At 32.4% G+C, this 18,513-nt stretch overlaps 2 protein-coding genes across 2 annotated transcripts; one reads left to right on the top strand and one right to left on the bottom strand.

The window, feature by feature from the left end:
• Window positions 1-287: 287 nt before the first annotated feature.
• On the bottom strand, window positions 288-7,264 carry LOC111987272 (putative phospholipid-transporting ATPase 9). Its single transcript, XM_065762893.1, has 10 exons — window positions 7,260-7,264; window positions 5,436-5,712; window positions 4,842-4,930; window positions 4,635-4,743; window positions 3,368-3,577; window positions 2,959-3,084; window positions 2,737-2,835; window positions 1,488-1,679; window positions 1,064-1,333; window positions 288-362 (listed from the first exon to the last, which is right to left on the bottom strand). Exons 1-10 carry the CDS (start codon window positions 7,262-7,264, stop codon window positions 288-290), a joined length of 1,452 nt encoding a protein of 483 aa, XP_065618965.1.
• A 1,580-nt stretch (window positions 7,265-8,844) lies between these two features.
• LOC136063030 (putative phospholipid-transporting ATPase 9) lies at window positions 8,845-15,378 on the top strand. The gene is made up of 9 exons (XM_065762890.1): window positions 8,845-8,906; window positions 10,404-10,680; window positions 11,186-11,274; window positions 11,373-11,481; window positions 12,539-12,748; window positions 13,032-13,157; window positions 13,281-13,379; window positions 14,424-14,553; window positions 15,233-15,378. Exons 1-9 carry the CDS (start codon window positions 8,845-8,847, stop codon window positions 15,376-15,378), a joined length of 1,248 nt encoding a protein of 415 aa, XP_065618962.1.
• The last annotated feature ends 3,135 nt before the right edge of the window (window positions 15,379-18,513 follow it).

Below are 18,513 nucleotides of genomic sequence, written 5' to 3'. Positions count from 1 at the left end.
TATACTCTTAAAAATCATATCTTCATCTGGGGTAGCATTATAGCGTGGTACATATTCCTCTTGGCATATGGAGCAATGAACCCCAACATATCAACAACAGCCTATAAGGTCTTCATTGAAGCCTGTGCACCAGCCCCTTCTTATTGGCTTCTCACACTGTTTGTGGTAATCACTTGTCTAATCCCATATTTCACTCACACATCCATCCAACTGTGGTTTTTCCCCATGTATCATCAGATGATACAATGGGTAAGTAAAGATGGTCAATTAGATGACCCTCAATACAGTCAGATGGTAAGACAGAGATCGTTAAAGCCCGCAACAGTGGGATATACAGCCCATTTGAGGGCAACATCCAAACGCTGTCAAGAGACGCATGAAGTCATTTGATAGTAGTAGTTTTTTTTAAGGATCTTTGCAGAAATAGCGTAGTTTTCTTTGAGAGACAAGTTTGCATTACATATCACAATACAGAAAAACTATTTGATTCAAATCGGATTTTCTTTTCCTCGTGAAAGAATAATGGTATTTTTGCATCTTAAAGTTTTTTCACTATTAGACAATTGATGTTGAAATCTTAGAGGCTGTTGGTTCACCTGTTTCATAACTCGATTATTTGTTTCTATAACTCAATTCTTAAAAATTGGGAGACCTGTGATAAAATGTCTGTTTGGCTGCACAATTTTTCTGATTTTTGAGTTATGAATTATGAAAACTGAAAACACATTTTGGTTATTTTCAGTTTCCATAACTTATAAGTCAATAACATTTTTGTAATTAAACACATAAGGGGGACCCACGGTCATAACTTCAGCCGCACTTTTGACCACCTTTTCACTTTCTTTTTTTCCCCCTTCTTTCACTGGGTTCGGTCTTCTCCTGGGTTTCTTTTTTTTTTTTTTTTTTTTCCCTTTCTTCTTTCACTGGGTTTGGGTGATCTGAACTTTTTTTTTTTCTTTCTTTCTTCTTTTGTTGGGTTCGGTCTTCTCTTGGGGTTTTTTTTTTTTTTTTTTCCATTGGGTTTGGGTGATCTGAATTTTTTTTTCTTTCTTTCTTCTTTCACTGGGTTCGGTCTTCTCTTGGTTTTTGTTTTTGTTTTTTGTTTTTTTTTTTCATTGGGTTCGGTCTTCTCCTGGGTTTCTTTTTTTTTTTTTTTTTTCTTTAGTGGGTTCAGTCTTCTCCTGTTTTTTTTTTTCTTCAGTGAATTCAGGTTTCTGGGTATTGAAAAAAAAAAAAAAAAANTAGCGCTCAATACGCCATTGAACGCCCAGCAAAGGAATCGAAACCAGCTAAATAGGAGGTTTTGTACACCTTCTTGGTACAACATTGGGAACTGCAAAGATTAGAATTGAGAAGTTAGCCCAATGTCATTTAGTATTAGGATTTGAATGCTGAAACTTCCATTATTGTGGCTTGGTAAAAGGAAAGAATAAACTTTTTATAAATTTGTAATGACAAAAGAAAAATCATCCCTACTCAGGATTTACCTTGAGACAAAGATCTGCAGAGACATCCTGCTCAAGCACTCCTAAGGCTATCACAGGAAGTGACGTGAAGAAGACATTATAGAGTGACAAATACCAATCATTGTAGGGAGCTTGGCCTGAGAATGATGCATACGCCTCAAAGAAGAAGAGAGTGAAGCCAAAGGCAATGTTCTTGTAAAAGAAGTAGCATATCTGTCAAGCAGCAAAGGATTATGTCATTATATATAATCCTTGGCTTCAAAGCATTGCCAGTCAAGCTGCCAAGTTTGTCTTTAATAAATATTGCCTCAAGGCTCATTGATTTATTATTATGCTGTTGCGCCAAAGAACATCAAAAACACAAAAGAAAAAGAAAAGCAAGTGACAAAGGAGGTAGAAATTCCCATGCTTTTCAATACATGCTTAACCTTTTTTTCTTTTTTTCCTTTTTACACATTCTTGTGTGTGTATGTGTGGAATCTAACTTTTGTGTGAGTGACATTAAATTAACAATTTTTGTCATGTCTTTCTATGGTATAGAAAACTTCTTTTTTTGTTTGCCCATTCTTGTGTTTGAGTATACGTTTGTTTGTGGAATCTACTTTTGTGTGAGTAACATTAAATTTACAATCTTTGTCATGGCTCTCTGTAAAAAAAAAAAAAAAAAAAAAAAAAAAAAAAACAGTAGTTTTTAGGAGCAAAATAGAGTAAGAAATAGAATAATTTATATATATATATATATATAATGAGTAAAAATTCAAATTTGCGGGCCTCTTAAGATTCATAGTTTTTTTTTTTTTTTTTTTTTTTTAATACAAGATAGAATTTCTACTCTAACTTAATCTAAGTGTATATATATGTGAAGCTCCTTACTGGAGACTTGAATCCCGGCCTTGCCTCTCATACCCCACAAACACCTATGCTTGTGGAGTGACCACCGCACCAAAGGTGTGTGGTGGTAAGATTCAAAGTTTATAAAAAATATTTGATATAAACTTTTTTGGATTGATGCTGGTGTTAGAGTTCACCATTAACAATTAATAATGATCATTATCAGGATTCTTGACATTCACTCCTCATTACCTATAATGAATAAACAGGAAAAAGACTCTTAGTTCTGACTCAAGGCATCTGCAAATTTTAAATAATTTCCAATAAAAATTGCTTGAGAACAAAATCTTCAATATTTTTGGCTTTCATTTACGTTTTTAATTTAAAATAGGGTGTGAAATTCATATTGATCTGTGACATTTCCAGGGTGATATGTTACCATTCTTGAGATCCTTCTGTAACACCAATGTCCATGCACAAGAAGCAAGCGCTGCAAATATCGAAACTGAGCAATTGCAATGTCACTTGACATAACTGCCTGCAATTTGGAAACAGATATTTGTCAAAATGGACAACTGAAAATGCAAATTGAAATAAATTTCCAGATGGAATTTAAAATAGATGCAGAATATAATCTTTGAGCAATCCTTTCAGAAAATACCTGCATTCCCTCAACACCACTGATGCCAATTCCTATATCTGCTTCTTGTAGCATTCCAACATCATTTGCTCCATCACCAATTGCTAGAGTTGTCCTACCTGTTTTAATTTTGACCAGTCTTGTAACCTGCGCTATCAAGTAACACCTATTTTCATCCTAAATTTTCTTGAATTGCTATTAACCTAAAACGTTTGGAAGATTTTGCATATTATAAAGTTAATTAAAATAGGGAACTCCAAAAAATTAAGCATGTTTGGCAGCCTATGACTGCCCTAAGGATATTATGGGAATGAAATTATGACTCAGGATTAGATATAAAGCTTTGTGCTAAACATAAAATGTTAAAAAGAAGTAAAATACATTGATTCACACACACAACACCTGAACAGAAAAAGAAGGAAAAACTTACAAGGGCTTTTTGTTTGGGAGAACAACGACAGCAAATAACTGATGCACAGCCAAGGGCAAGCTCTAAAAACAGGCCCTTGACATCATCCTCCAAAGCACAAGTGAGTGACTTCCCATCAATGATCAAAGCCAATGCCTCTGAGCTTTTGCTTAATGTGGTAAGTGCTTCTTTTGCCTCCCTAATCTGTTGGAGGACATTTGCCTTAAATGCCTAAAATAAGAAAGATCCCATCAAGCTCACAAATGACAAGTGTATTAAATTCACTTACAAATGAACATTAATTTTCTATGGCTGTAAACTATAACGACTTATCAGGAAAAATAAAAAGTTCAACTATTTAGGTAGAATCCTTTTTTATCATTGGATGTGTAATACTCCATTTTCAGCATTACACAATTGGCATTGCATATAATGCATCACAACAGCTGTTTTTAAACGTTCTGTATCAGTTTCATATAAGTACCAATTAAGGGGTGTCCTAGTTACATAATTAATTCTGGAAAAGTTGTTGATGTCTCTACAACACAATTAATTCAGCTCGGCACAATCTCTCTCATCAACTAGAAGACAAGTTTGAACATGAGTGGAATAAAGGAGTGGCTATAGGAGCTTCGGCTCATTGATTGCAAAATTTAGAAAATGTTTTAAATAGACCATATGGTTAAAATTGGTAGGCAGTCCGACAATATGAGTACATACTATAAAATTCAACTGAATTGGCTGATGAACATGTATATAGTGCATCAAAGAAGATTATGAGTATCCTCTTTTTCTTTTCTTTTCTTTTTTTCCTTTTTTACAGTGCTAGGACATTAAGTAAGCTATTTGATTCTTCAGACTTGGTAAGAAAAGGAACTTAAGATCTTACAATAACTACTCAAATTTCAAATTGTCATAATATTCCGAGTTTCATTGTGTTTCTTCAATGTTTATTAGAATTCAAAAGGATATCAATCAAAAAATAGCACTGAAATGTTGTCAAGTCGTTGGACCTACCTTTGTTTTATAATTTCTGTACATGCTTAGCATCAGAAAACATTATGTTTCTGGAGAATTTATACAATAAGAACTACTCATAAGAAACAGGTATTCTTAGAAACAAGCGCCACACCTAGAATAGCGGAGTTTACCACACATCCTCCTCAAAACTAATCTGTAGGTTGTGACTATTCTTGTAGTTGAAAATGAAAAGCACTTACCTCTAATTAACACATAAAAGTAAAATAAAAAATAAAAAGACATAACACAGTAAAAAATTAGGGTTTACCACTGCTACAGCAGAATTGTCCCCTACTTTCTCCAGTGCTTTAATTATTGGGGTCTCTGAGCTGATTACTATTTGCTCCATTCCTTGTCTAAGCAAACAACAGGCAAAGCTGAAAGATAAAAGATAAATAACAATTAATTAAATTTAGAAATCTTTGTTTATTGGGGTCAATATCTAACGATTCTTGGAGCCATCCACTAATCATACCCAATATTGATTGCTGTCTCCAATTTATCTCCAGTCAAAACCCATATTTTGATTCCTGCCTGTGCAAGCTTGTCAATACATTCAGGAACCTATCCAGCACAAAGAACTGTATATTAGATCTAATTTCACAATCGTTTGAACATGTCATTCAGACTAATTTTGTTCAGAATAGAAATATTGATAAGTATTTGACACAATTATGGGTGTGTTTGGATACCGCTTATTTTGCTGAAACTGAAAAATTATTACTAAAAGTACTATAGATAAAAGTAAAACTTAGTTTAAATAGTACAGTATGGCTCATAAATAGTGCCAAGAAGTATAGTGGAGCTCATGAATAGTAGCAAAAATAAGCTGAATAGTAAAATAATTTTCATTTTTCATCCTAACCCAAACGCACACTATATGTTAAAGAATGAATTTGGTAACTTTTGGAGGGGAAAAAATGGTCTGCCTCAAGCAAACCCAACTAAGCCTTAGTTTCAAGATTTTCCATAATTACGTCACAAAGAATTTCCTAAAAAATGCCATAAATTTTGTAATTTCATTTCGATCAGTTTTAAAAGTCTCTTTGCTTTACTGCATTAAACTTACCCCATTCTGAAGCTTGTCTTCTACTGCAGTAGCACCAAGAAGAATCAAATCATTCTCAATCTTTTCTGCCACTTCCTCCATCATTTCGTCACGATCTGCACTCACAGAGTTCTTGGCCTCAGTAAATTCTTCATTAAATTTATTATATTCTTCCTCATCCAGTTCACGATATGCAAACAGCAAGGTCCTCAAACCAGCATTGGCATACTCATTAACATGCTCCCGAGTCTGCTCTTCAAACTCCCTTCCATTCTTCGTAAGTCTTTCAAATATGACACTGCTCAGGAATAAATTAAAAATAATATTAATAATTAGAGTTCAAATAAATTTGTAAAGGGGGAAACAAGTGAAAAAGGAAATCAGCCTCACACAATGTTCAGATGATTTAAGAGCAGGAATTATAGGACTCAACTGCGTATACACGTGAAGCGGAAATGTGATTGCTTTCCCTTATTTATGTCGGGAAATGCATGTCAGTCTTTGAATTCTTTTTGTTTTGAAAGGGAAGGGGGGGGCATTAGTTGTAAACTGGGCTCACTCCCTTCAGTGAAAAAGAAGTGACTTGTATTCGTTGCTAGTTTGTTAGGGCTAAACCTTCGATCCACTCTCTAAAAATGTATTGTTGGAGAACTTTTCTAAAACGGAGTCCTACAGTTACATTCACTTATTAAATCATATAATTAAATACAATCATACAAAATTTAAATTTAAAACTAATCAAACTCTAATATGGAAACCATATTTCTTATCAAAACTAAAAAGAAAGATATTTCAATAATAATAGAAATATATAAAAAATAAAGATGGAAATTTTCAAAATCCATTTTTTTGCCATTTCATTTAACATTATTGAGGCAACATTACAAAAAGATATAAGAATTTTAGTTTTTAACTTCCATAGAATCAAATGTTTCCCACATTATTTCAACCTTATGGAAATAGGGTTTACATGTAGCATGCAAAATGTGTACAATTGACTTAGAGATGTACAAATTAGTCAACCAACTATGGTAGAATTAAGGTTTCAAAATTTAAATAAAACAATTCTACAATAATAAAAATTATTTTGCGATGAACATGATTATGAATGCATTTCTCTTCATTAAGTTAGTTCAATTACAAATAATGATAACAATGAGACCTCCCTTAAAAAAATAATCACACTCAACGCGCGCGGGTCTACAACTAGTATAAATAATAAGGAGGAATAAATGGTTGGCCATGACATTTGGTCTTTCTCACGAAAAAAATTAATAAATAAAGGGTCATAAATAATAATAAAATACTCTTTTTTTATATTCTGTCTTATTTTAATTTCTTCTTTTTTTTTTTTTCCTTTTGTTTCTATTTTATGTCTATTTAGTATTTCAAGTAAGGAATCTTTTACTAATAATTAGATTAAAGGAAAATTAAGAAATAAAAGCTATTAGTTAAAATTATATGTTATTTCTTTTTTAAGGTCATCTCCTACTCTTGGACATGCATATGTGTGCTTCCTTAAATATAGAAATATATAATATATAATATTCATTTTTTTCCAAAATTTTGAAGAAGATGATATTAAGTATGAAGCACACGTGTTTAGAGCCTTGAAGCTTAATTGGCACATCTTCATGCATAAAGTGCTTATGAGTCTAAGGGAAATTATTCGAGTTGTGGAGTTAGTAGCATATTGTAACAATCTCAATAAAATAATATAAAAAAGTATGAACCACATCTTTTTATTTATCAACATTTTCTTTATAATTCATGTCAATCATTTTATTTCTTTCTTTTCTTTTGGCTAAAATATTAATTACATCCAATCCTTAAGTTTAGGTGAACGCCATTTTCATTCCTAAAGTTTTGTTTTTGTCCTTTCTTTTTTCTTTTTCTTTTTTCATAAAATTGTTTTTGTCATTTTAATCCTTAAACTTTAAAATTTCCGTAATGTTTGTCATAATGATAACTTTATTGAGCATACTATAGATGGCAATAAATAGAACGATCAATTTGCAAGAAACATTAAAGTTTACGAACTAAAATTTTGAAAGACAAAGTAATTAATTGTAATAGCGACTACTAAAATAATAATAGTGAAATGTTCTACATTTAGATGGTTTATCTTGGTAATCATATACAAAAGCATTACTAAAAACTATCAGTTTTTAAATAATATTACACGTATTCCATATATTTTTTCACCCACAAGTATTTCCAAAAAATACAAACATTACAAGAACAACGTTACCAATGGCCCTAAAGTTCCTGAGTCAAACTTTTGCCATAAAAGTTATACTTCACTTGGTACAAGAAACAGATCTTGGCATCTACAGCACCTTGACATGCACGGCAACTTTCAATAAACAGAGAATCGAAGGGCAAACTATCGCTAAGAAAAGCTAAAGCTCTTTGCTTTCTTTATTCTCGTGTATTTTTATATACTGCCCATCACAAGGCACACACCTATGTGACACTCAAAAGTTTGAAACATGGCTTTCTTTAAACTTAACCTCTTCCTCTTTTTGCTTGTTCTTCATGTTGTGCAGGAACAACTTTGTTCTCTTCCAAGATTGCCAAAACACTGTCAATTAAATCACCATTAGCCTGACTAATTGAAAAAAATACAACTATCATTTTTCTTTTTCTGCCCCAAATTCACTAAACAGCTATAACATAAGCATGAGTATATACAAATACAACACTTGCCAAACCTTTGTTTATAAATGATAGTGGATGTTATTGAACACAAATTAAAAGTATGATCAACAGAGCCATAAATATCATCTAATTTTTTAGTCACACAACAATATGTGAGGCTTCATATTTCAAAAATACCAACATACATTTCGCATTGCAGGTAACTGAATGCTAGTTACAAAACAAAATTAAGTTTAACCAATTCAACCCATTAACTATTTTTTTTTTTTTTTTTTTAAGTTTAAGCATTCACATTTTTTGTTTCTATTGGTAGGATTTACAAAATTTAATGAATTCAATGAAATATCAAGACTAAACTTTTGCAATTACAAGCATCACTAGAATCTAAACACTGTTAAATTAATGCCAATATGGTAAAAAAATGAACTCCAAGCTATAAAAACACTTACTCAAATACCAAATTGGGCTCGTTTGTTAATGTTGTTGTAGTAACGTTGTTTATATTTTTTGAAAATACATGTGGGTGAAAAAGTGCTAGAAATACGTGTAATGTTGTTTAAAAACTGAAAACTGTTGTTTAAGTTGTGGTACCAAACACCCCTTACGTTACGAGAACGACGGTGTTTAACCAAATGGGAGGTGGTGGGTCCCACTCAGGCTAACCTCCGTTGACCTCAATACGAGCCAGCTCGTGTCGAGCTTAGTCTCCCTATACTTGCCATTTAAGTTGACCAAGTCATGACTCGCTTGGAAGAGAGAGAGAATGACTATGTGTGATTCTTTGTGTGCTTGTTGGTGTATGAGGGTGTGTGAGGGAGAGAAGGGAAGGGGGTAAGGGTATTTTTGGTAATATAGAAAAAAGGAGGTGGGGCTAGGCTGCCATGTGGAATGAATGTTTGTTGCAAAGTTTGCCAAATAGTATATTTTTTCAAAAAAATTAGGCGCGTGGCATGCATTCAAAGTTATTTAGTAAGTTAAACTGTTTTTGAAAATCGAGTTTGGCAAAATTGACTTTGGGCTAGAAAACAACGCTATAGTGGTGTTTTTTAGTGCCTATAGCAGCGTTTATAGAAAACGCCACTATAGGGTACATATAGTGGCGTTTTTAAAAACGCCACTATTGAGTTCGTTTTCCAGCCCAAAGTTAATTTTGCCAAACTCGATTTTCAAAAACAGTCTAACTTACTAAATAACTTTGAACGCATGCCACGGGCCTAATTTTTTTGAAAAAATATACTATTTGGCAAATTTTGCCAATGTTTGTCTTTAAGCATACTTTTAGCATGACCTTGTTTATTTAAGAAACTAAAGGCACTGGAACATGACCTTGTTTATTAGTACATTGAAATGATGTTAAGCATCTTTTTATCTTATGCTTTCCAAGATTCAAATGAAGAAATGATGCATCACAAATTATTTTCAAAAAGGATTTTGCAAAGAGAAAAATAAAATACATCTAGGAATTAGCACTTAGATCGGTTTGGAATTAACACCAAGTGAAGATAAATTAATAATAAAAATAAAAACCTAAGAATGAGAGTCTAAGATTGTATGAAATAATCAATTATAAACTTGTCCTCACTGGACTACAATAATGTATTTATATTTAGACTATTATGAATAAACTCTAATCCTAATTGACCTGGGCCGCAGCCTAATTGAATTCTTACTCTAGAAAATAAAATAAAATAAAATAATTTAATTAATTAATAAGTCTAAAATAAAATCTGTTCCTCAAAAAAAAAAAAATTCCAATAGACTTACAGTAAAAATATAATTTTACTTCTGAAAATTATATGAAATTATTCGTATTTCATACATCAAGAACTAGTATGGTATTATATGGTAATTCACTTAATTATGTGAGTGGTCATTTTAAAGAACTACTTTGTTGTGATGATGCTAAGGGATGATTAGACCAATAGGGCCTTGGCGCTCGGACCTAAGCCCCTAACTACACCACTATCCCTTCAAAATATTTTTTAATGCCCTAGCTTTAACAAATTAACTCCCTCTTCCATTTTGAACTTTTTATTTTTTGTTAATGGCATAGATGGTTCACTATAATCAACCGAACACCACCCCCCCCCCCCCCCCCTTCCCTTTCAAAACAAAAAGAATTCAAAGACTGACATGCATTTCCCGACATAAATAAGGGAAAGCAATCACATTTCCGCTTCACGTGTATACGCAGTTGAGTCCTATAATTCCTGCTCTTAAATCATCTGAACATTGTGTGAGGCTGATTTCCTTTTTCACTTGTTTCCCCCTTTACAAATTTATTTGAACTCTAATTATTAATATTATTTTTAATTTATTCCTGAGCAGTGTCATATTTGAAAGACTTACGAAGAATGGAAGGGAGTTTGAAGAGCAGACTCGGGAGCATGTTAATGAGTATGCCAATGCTGGTTTGAGGACCTTGCTGTTTGCATATCGTGAACTGGATGAGGAAGAATATAATAAATTTAATGAAGAATTTACTGAGGCCAAGAACTCTGTGAGTGCAGATCGTGACGAAATGATGGAGGAAGTGGCAGAAAAGATTGAGAATGATTTGATTCTTCTTGGTGCTACTGCAGTAGAAGACAAGCTTCAGAATGGGGTAAGTTTAATGCAGTAAAGCAAAGAGACTTTTAAAACTGATCGAAATGAAATTACAAAATTTATGGCATTTTTTAGGAAATTCTTTGTGACGTAATTATGGAAAATCTTGAAACTAAGGCTTAGTTGGGTTTGCTTGAGGCAGACCATTTTTTCCCCTCCAAAAGTTACCAAATTCATTCTTTAACATATAGTGTGCGTTTGGGTTAGGATGAAAAATGAAAATTATTTTACTATTCAGCTTATTTTTGCTACTATTCATGAGCTCCACTATACTTCTTGGCACTATTTATGAGCCATACTGTACTATTTAAACTAAGTTTTACTTTTATCTATAGTACTTTTAGTAATAATTTTTCAGTTTCAGCAAAATAAGCGGTATCCAAACACACCCATAATTGTGTCAAATACTTATCAATATTTCTATTCTGAACAAAATTAGTCTGAATGACATGTTCAAACGATTGTGAAATTAGATCTAATATACAGTTCTTTGTGCTGGATAGGTTCCTGAATGTATTGACAAGCTTGCACAGGCAGGAATCAAAATATGGGTTTTGACTGGAGATAAATTGGAGACAGCAATCAATATTGGGTATGATTAGTGGATGGCTCCAAGAATCGTTAGATATTGACCCCAATAAACAAAGATTTCTAAATTTAATTAATTGTTATTTATCTTTTATCTTTCAGCTTTGCCTGTTGTTTGCTTAGACAAGGAATGGAGCAAATAGTAATCAGCTCAGAGACCCCAATAATTAAAGCACTGGAGAAAGTAGGGGACAATTCTGCTGTAGCAGTGGTAAACCCTAATTTTTTACTGTGTTATGTCTTTTTATTTTTTATTTTACTTTTATGTGTTAATTAGAGGTAAGTGCTTTTCATTTTCAACTACAAGAATAGTCACAACCTACAGATTAGTTTTGAGGAGGATGTGTGGTAAACTCCGCTATTCTAGGTGTGGCGCTTGTTTCTAAGAATACCTGTTTCTTATGAGTAGTTCTTATTGTATAAATTCTCCAGAAACATAATGTTTTCTGATGCTAAGCATGTACAGAAATTATAAAACAAAGGTAGGTCCAACGACTTGACAACATTTCAGTGCTATTTTTTGATTGATATCCTTTTGAATTCTAATAAACATTGAAGAAACACAATGAAACTCGGAATATTATGACAATTTGAAATTTGAGTAGTTATTGTAAGATCTTAAGTTCCTTTTCTTACCAAGTCTGAAGAATCAAATAGCTTACTTAATGTCCTAGCACTGTAAAAAAGGAAAAAAAGAAAAGAAAAGAAAAAGAGGATACTCATAATCTTCTTTGATGCACTATATACATGTTCATCAGCCAATTCAGTTGAATTTTATAGTATGTACTCATATTGTCGGACTGCCTACCAATTTTAACCATATGGTCTATTTAAAACATTTTCTAAATTTTGCAATCAATGAGCCGAAGCTCCTATAGCCACTCCTTTATTCCACTCATGTTCAAACTTGTCTTCTAGTTGATGAGAGAGATTGTGCCGAGCTGAATTAATTGTGTTGTAGAGACATCAACAACTTTTCCAGAATTAATTATGTAACTAGGACACCCCTTAATTGGTACTTATATGAAACTGATACAGAACGTTTAAAAACAGCTGTTGTGATGCATTATATGCAATGCCAATTGTGTAATGCTGAAAATGGAGTATTACACATCCAATGATAAAAAAGGATTCTACCTAAATAGTTGAACTTTTTATTTTTCCTGATAAGTCGTTATAGTTTACAGCCATAGAAAATTAATGTTCATTTGTAAGTGAATTTAATACACTTGTCATTTGTGAGCTTGATGGGATCTTTCTTATTTTAGGCATTTAAGGCAAATGTCCTCCAACAGATTAGGGAGGCAAAAGAAGCACTTACCACATTAAGCAAAAGCTCAGAGGCATTGGCTTTGATCATTGATGGGAAGTCACTCACTTGTGCTTTGGAGGATGATGTCAAGGGCCTGTTTTTAGAGCTTGCCCTTGGCTGTGCATCAGTTATTTGCTGTCGTTGTTCTCCCAAACAAAAAGCCCTTGTAAGTTTTTCCTTCTTTTTCTGTTCAGGTGTTGTGTGTGTGAATCAATGTATTTTACTTCTTTTTAACATTTTATGTTTAGCACAAAGCTTTATATCTAATCCTGAGTCATAATTTCATTCCCATAATATCCTTAGGGCAGTCATAGGCTGCCAAACATGCTTAATTTTTTGGAGTTCCCTATTTTAATTAACTTTATAATATGCAAAATCTTCCAAACGTTTTAGGTTAATAGCAATTCAAGAAAATTTAGGATGAAAATAGGTGTTACTTGATAGCGCAGGTTACAAGACTGGTCAAAATTAAAACAGGTAGGACAACTCTAGCAATTGGTGATGGAGCAAATGATGTTGGAATGCTACAAGAAGCAGATATAGGAATTGGCATCAGTGGTGTTGAGGGAATGCAGGTATTTTCTGAAAGGATTGCTCAAAGATTATATTCTGCATCTATTTTAAATTCCATCTGGAAATTTATTTCAATTTGCATTTTCAGTTGTCCATTTTGACAAATATCTGTTTCCAAATTGCAGGCAGTTATGTCAAGTGACATTGCAATTGCTCAGTTTCGATATTTGCAGCGCTTGCTTCTTGTGCATGGACATTGGTGTTACAGAAGGATCTCAAGAATGGTAACATATCACCCTGGAAATGTCACAGATCAATATGAATNCAAAAAAAAAAAAAAAAGGTGTAAATGCACTTTTAGTCCTTATATTTTGACGTTTTTTCATTTTAGTCTCTACATTTTATTTTTTCCACTTTTAGTCTCTAAACCAATTAATGCGTTCCATTTTAGTCCTTGAAGCACTATTCTGTTAGCCATTAACGGAAAAAATGACCTGAGCATTTTTTTTTTTTTTTTTGGTTCATAAAAAAAAAAATCTAATCTTTCTTGACAAAATCACTTTTTTTTTTTTAACTTTACACAAAAACGGATCTGATCCTTTTCAACAAAAATCTTATTCTTTCTTTTACATAAAAATAGATCTTCTTTTTTCTTTACAAATCCATTTTTTTTTATTCACAAAAATAGATCTAAATTTTCTTGAAAAAGAGGATACATCCATAAGGAAAATTTATTTAAATCAATTTTGGTCAAGTGTCTATCGTGTGTGTTCAACATATCATTCAACATCATGCAAAAAAGGATATATTGGTCATTAGAGTCTAGAAGACCAAACTTTGTCTGGACGGAATGGGTGTCTAACACCTTCCCATTCCATAACCTAGCCCCCGAGCTTAGGATTTTTGGATAGATAGATTAGTGTTTTGTCTTTTTAGTTTTTGATAGATTGTAACTAGGACCAAAAGTTTTGTATTCTTTTGCATAGATTGTAACTAGGACCCAAAGCCTTGTAAGGTTTAATTTACAAAAATTTTACTTGTCTTTATTCAATCAATGACATTCGAAATATTTTGATATGTAATTTTTATTTACTTTTCTTATTTTTTTTATATAAAAAATAAGTGGCGATTTCACACCACTACCCAAAAGAGAGGTGCCCTTACAAGCACCCGAATCTCTTTTTTGAGAGCAGCCCAATTATGGCGGTCTCTCACACTCTTGTTTAGGTAGTTTTATCTTGAGTTGATCTTTGGCCTCCGTTGTCATGGATTGTTGTCATTCTTTGGTTATCTCACATTTTGATGGGAACAATTATGCCTATTGGAAGGTGAAAATGAAGGCTTTCTTAAAGTCTTTAGATGAGAAAGTGTGGGACTCTATAGAAACTAGTTGGACTAAACCCATTACTCCCATAGCTAAATGGATTGATGCTCAAAAGGAAGCTGCTAGTCACAACAGTAAAGCTATGAATGTGATATTCAATGCTGTTTATTTAGAGGAGTATTAGAAAATTTCAAATGTTGAAGTAGCTCACACTGTATAGACCATCTCCCAAACAGTGCATGAAGGGACTAAGGCTGTTAAAATGAACAAACTCTAACAATTAACTACCAAATTTTAAAATGCTAGCTGATGAGTCTTTTGATGAATTTTATGCAAAATTAAATGACATTGTTAATTCAACTTTTAATTTGGGTAAAACCTATGATCATCCCAAGATAGTTAGGAAGATTTCAAGATCCTTAACTTTGAATTTTAGACCCAAAGTTACTTCTATCACTGAGAGTAAAGATGTTGACTTTATACTAGTTGCGGAACTTGTAGGATCTCTCCAAAATTATGAGTCAAATCTCCCTAAGGCTAATAAGAGTAAATCTATGGCCTTAAAACAGTTGATGAGATTGATGAGGACCTTCTTGACAATGACATCTCAACGACTGAAATTGCTTACCTAGCCAAACAATTCAAAACTTTTTTAAAGAACAATAACAAAAGGGCAAAGGGTAAAAATTTTAGTGAAAACAAGAATGTTAAGAAAGTTGAACAACCAAAGAGAGAAGTAATGAAAATTTTAAACTAAACAAAGAACTCAAACTTCTAACAATTCTTTGGGACAACAATGTTATGGTTTTCAAGGATATGGACACATCAAGATTGACAGTCCTATCTACTTGAGGTCAAAGGGAAAAGCTATGACTGTTAACCTCAATGATGATGGTACTACTGATCAAGAATCAGATAATGATTATGAAGAATTTCATGGCTTTTACTACCATTGCTAAAATTGATAATATTGTTGTTGAAGATGTTGCAGATTTGTAAGAAGCTCACAATAAGTTGTGCAAAATTGCTGCAAAAGATGCCATGTTTATTGTTCTATCTTCAAAGAAAATTGACACTCTTGAATGTGAAAAGAAGAATCCTTTGGTTAAATTGTTTGACACCATTGAGTTGTTGAATGCTATAAAAACTAATAACTCTACCTTACTTGATCAAGTTAAAGAACTTGAAAATGAGTTGAGTTTTGTTAGGGATCAACTACGAATGTCATCCAGTTCTAATCTTGAAGATATGTTGAGTGTTCAAAAATCTTTCTCTAATAAAAAACTAGTCTAGGATATGTTGAGGGTGGTTATTCTTCAAATAATACTTTCATCAAATTTGTTAACTCTTCTGTTGAGTTTGTTCCTAAACATGAGAAGAAAGTTTTAAATGAAGAAAAACCTATGACTAGAAAGATAAGAGTTTATTTGAAGGAATCCAAGCCTAAATGGTCTACCAAATCTTCATCAAAGAAACAGAACAAACCTCACACTCCTTGGTTTTGCCACTACTGTGGTGGTGTAGGGCATACTCGCCCTATTTGTTTCAAGTTACATGCAAACAAGCAAGCAACTAATCAAAAAGTGTTTGTGCCAAAAGCGCAAGATCCTGTGACACTTATTCATGAGCTCGTAAAGGCTTTAAGCCTTTTTGCTAACTCTAGTGTTGAACTTCTCTTTACTCATTCTGCTAACAATCTGTATAAGAACTCCTCTTCACCTACAGCTAAAAAGGTGTGGATGCAAAAAGCTCATCATATTTGAGCTTCTTCTTTTGGTCCTTGATCTGTTGTCCTATCTTTTGAACCTTTTTCTTTTTTTCTTTAGGAGTGTGTTTGCATTTCATTCATGCATTTGTTTTTGCTACTTTAGTTTGATTTAAATTTTTTTTTTTAAAGGAAAAGCAAAATTCCAAAAAAAAAATTGTGTTTGTATTGCATACATTTGAATATATAATTAAGGTTTGCCATTGAAACTGTACATTTGTGACTGTGTACCTTTTTAGCTTTGATAAGCATTTTTGTGCACTTCACTGGTTTGTGATCATTTATGCTAAATATGTGTGATATGCTCTTAGATTTGATCAAATGCTCTTGATTCTAAAATCAATATTATGATCATAATGACTAAAAAACCCTAGGAAAAATGCATAAATAATAACCATCTTGCCACTAGTGTAGAGCAATCTTTGTCATTTTATGTATGATATATTGTTCATAGGTGTAGGAAGTAGCAAAGTGCAAGGCATTCTTTTTTGTTGTTATTCAAATGCTAATGTTTGGCATTGATTCCCAGTAGGCAATTTTATTTTAACAGAATGCTATGGATCACATTAGTGGTGCCTTATTGATGTCCTTTTTCTTTCTTAAATTGGGAAAGCTTGGGCAGGTCGAGTTGGTGATGGGCTAGCATGAAGGTATTTTGTTATCCCTAATAAGATGATTTAGAAATTAGTAAAAGGTAATGATAAATTAAAGAGTAATGGTGTGATGCCCCAATTTGATTGACTGTGTGATGTGTGTGGATGTGGGATGAGTCCCACATCGGGTATTTACTGGTAGATCTGGGTTTTATTAACAACTATAAGGAGCCTCAATTGTGACTAGTTCTTTTGAGGTATAGAGCAGATGTGGCTAGTGCTTTTCCTTGGTTTGTTACATATGGTATCAGAGCCGACCCGGTAACCCCGTGTGGGCTCGAAGACACTACCCCACAAAGTGGGCCCTAACGAGGACATTAGGGATTTAAGTGGGTGAGATTGTGATGACCCAATTTGGTTGATTGTGTGATGTGTTTGGGTGTGTGATGAATCCCACATCGAGTATTTACTGGGTAGATTTGGGCTTTATTAACAACTACAAGAAGACTCAATTGTGACTAGTCCTTTTGAGGTATAGAGCAGATATGGCTAGCGCTTTTGAGATGGCTATGTGAGATTTTGGATGGTAGTAGAATATGTTTAAAATAAATAACTTATAGAAATTATACATGTATCAAAAATTAAATTATATATAAATAATTTATATATATATATATAATAAAAACTATATATACAAATATATGGGGAGATTGGGCAATGTTTAAAATAAATAACTTATAGAAATTATACATGTATCAAAAATTAAATTATATATAAATAATTTATATATATATATATAATAAAAACTATATATACAAATATATGGGGAGATTGGGCAAAACCCATCTCATGTCATCAACTCTTCCGGGCAAATAAAACTTGTGTAGGACAGAGTGAGGTAGAGTGAGTTAGTGGGGATGAAAAAGTTTAATCATCCCTAAATTTTACTAGTGTATCCACGTGGATTAAATAAATTATTATATAAATAAGAACTTTCATTAATATCATTTAAATTAATTAATAAATATCTTATGTTACTTGACCAAAAAAAAAGTATCATATAAAACTGAATTTTTAGTATTAAAAAAAAACTAAAATAAATAACAAAACTTCAAAAATTTTCTTAATAATTTAGATAATAAAATTTTAGTTTCAATAATATTTTAAAATATCTAAAACTTTAATACGTAATAGAATTTCATAGAGGGTGAAGTATTAAATAGTTTTAACATACTTATTGTGACTCACTTTGGAGGTTTTGGGGGTATTTTACTCATTTTAATGGTTTTTGGGCAGATTTGGTGATTTTAGAGATATTGGGGGTATTTTGGTCATTTTATAGGTTTTATGGGTATTTTGCTCATTTTAGATATTTTGGTAATTTTAGTGGTTTTTGAGCATATTTGGGGATTTTAGAGATCTCAGGGGTATTTCAATCATTTTAGAGTTTTCATGGGAATTTTGCTCATTTTAGAAATTTTGAGGATATTTTGGTCATTTTAATGGTTTTTGAGCATATTTGGTGATTTTAGAGATATCAGGGATATTTTCGTCATTTTAGAGGTTTCATGGGTATTTTGCTTATTTCAGAGATTTTGGCGATATTTTGCCCATTTTAGTTGTTTTTGAGCATATTTGGTATTTTAGAGATATTGGGGGTATTTTTATCATTTTAGAGGTTTCATGAGTATTTTGCTCATTTTAGAGATTTTGGAAATATTTTAGAGATAATTTTG

The sequence above is a fragment of the Quercus suber genome, unplaced genomic scaffold (genome assembly GCF_002906115.3).
Source record: "Quercus suber isolate HL8 unplaced genomic scaffold, Cork oak 2.0 scaffold_20, whole genome shotgun sequence".
NCBI classification, from domain to species: Eukaryota; Viridiplantae; Streptophyta; class Magnoliopsida; order Fagales; family Fagaceae; genus Quercus; species Quercus suber.
Note: the sequence above shows the minus strand (reverse complement) of the source record. Positions and strands in the feature narration are given on the sequence as shown.

Bases quoted from the DNA above. Each gene is read 5' to 3' on its own strand.
- LOC136063030 (XM_065762890.1), top strand. From the start codon at position 8,845: ATGTGTGATTCTTTGTGTGCTTGTTGGTGTATGAGGGTGTGTGAGGGA. The intron at 12,749-13,031 runs GTAAGTTTTTCC...TTGATAGCGCAG, and splicing joins CTCCCAAACAAAAAGCCCTT to GTTACAAGACTGGTCAAAAT. The intron at 14,554-15,232 runs GTAAAGCTATGA...ATGGTTTTCAAG, and splicing joins GGAAGCTGCTAGTCACAACA to GATATGGACACATCAAGATT.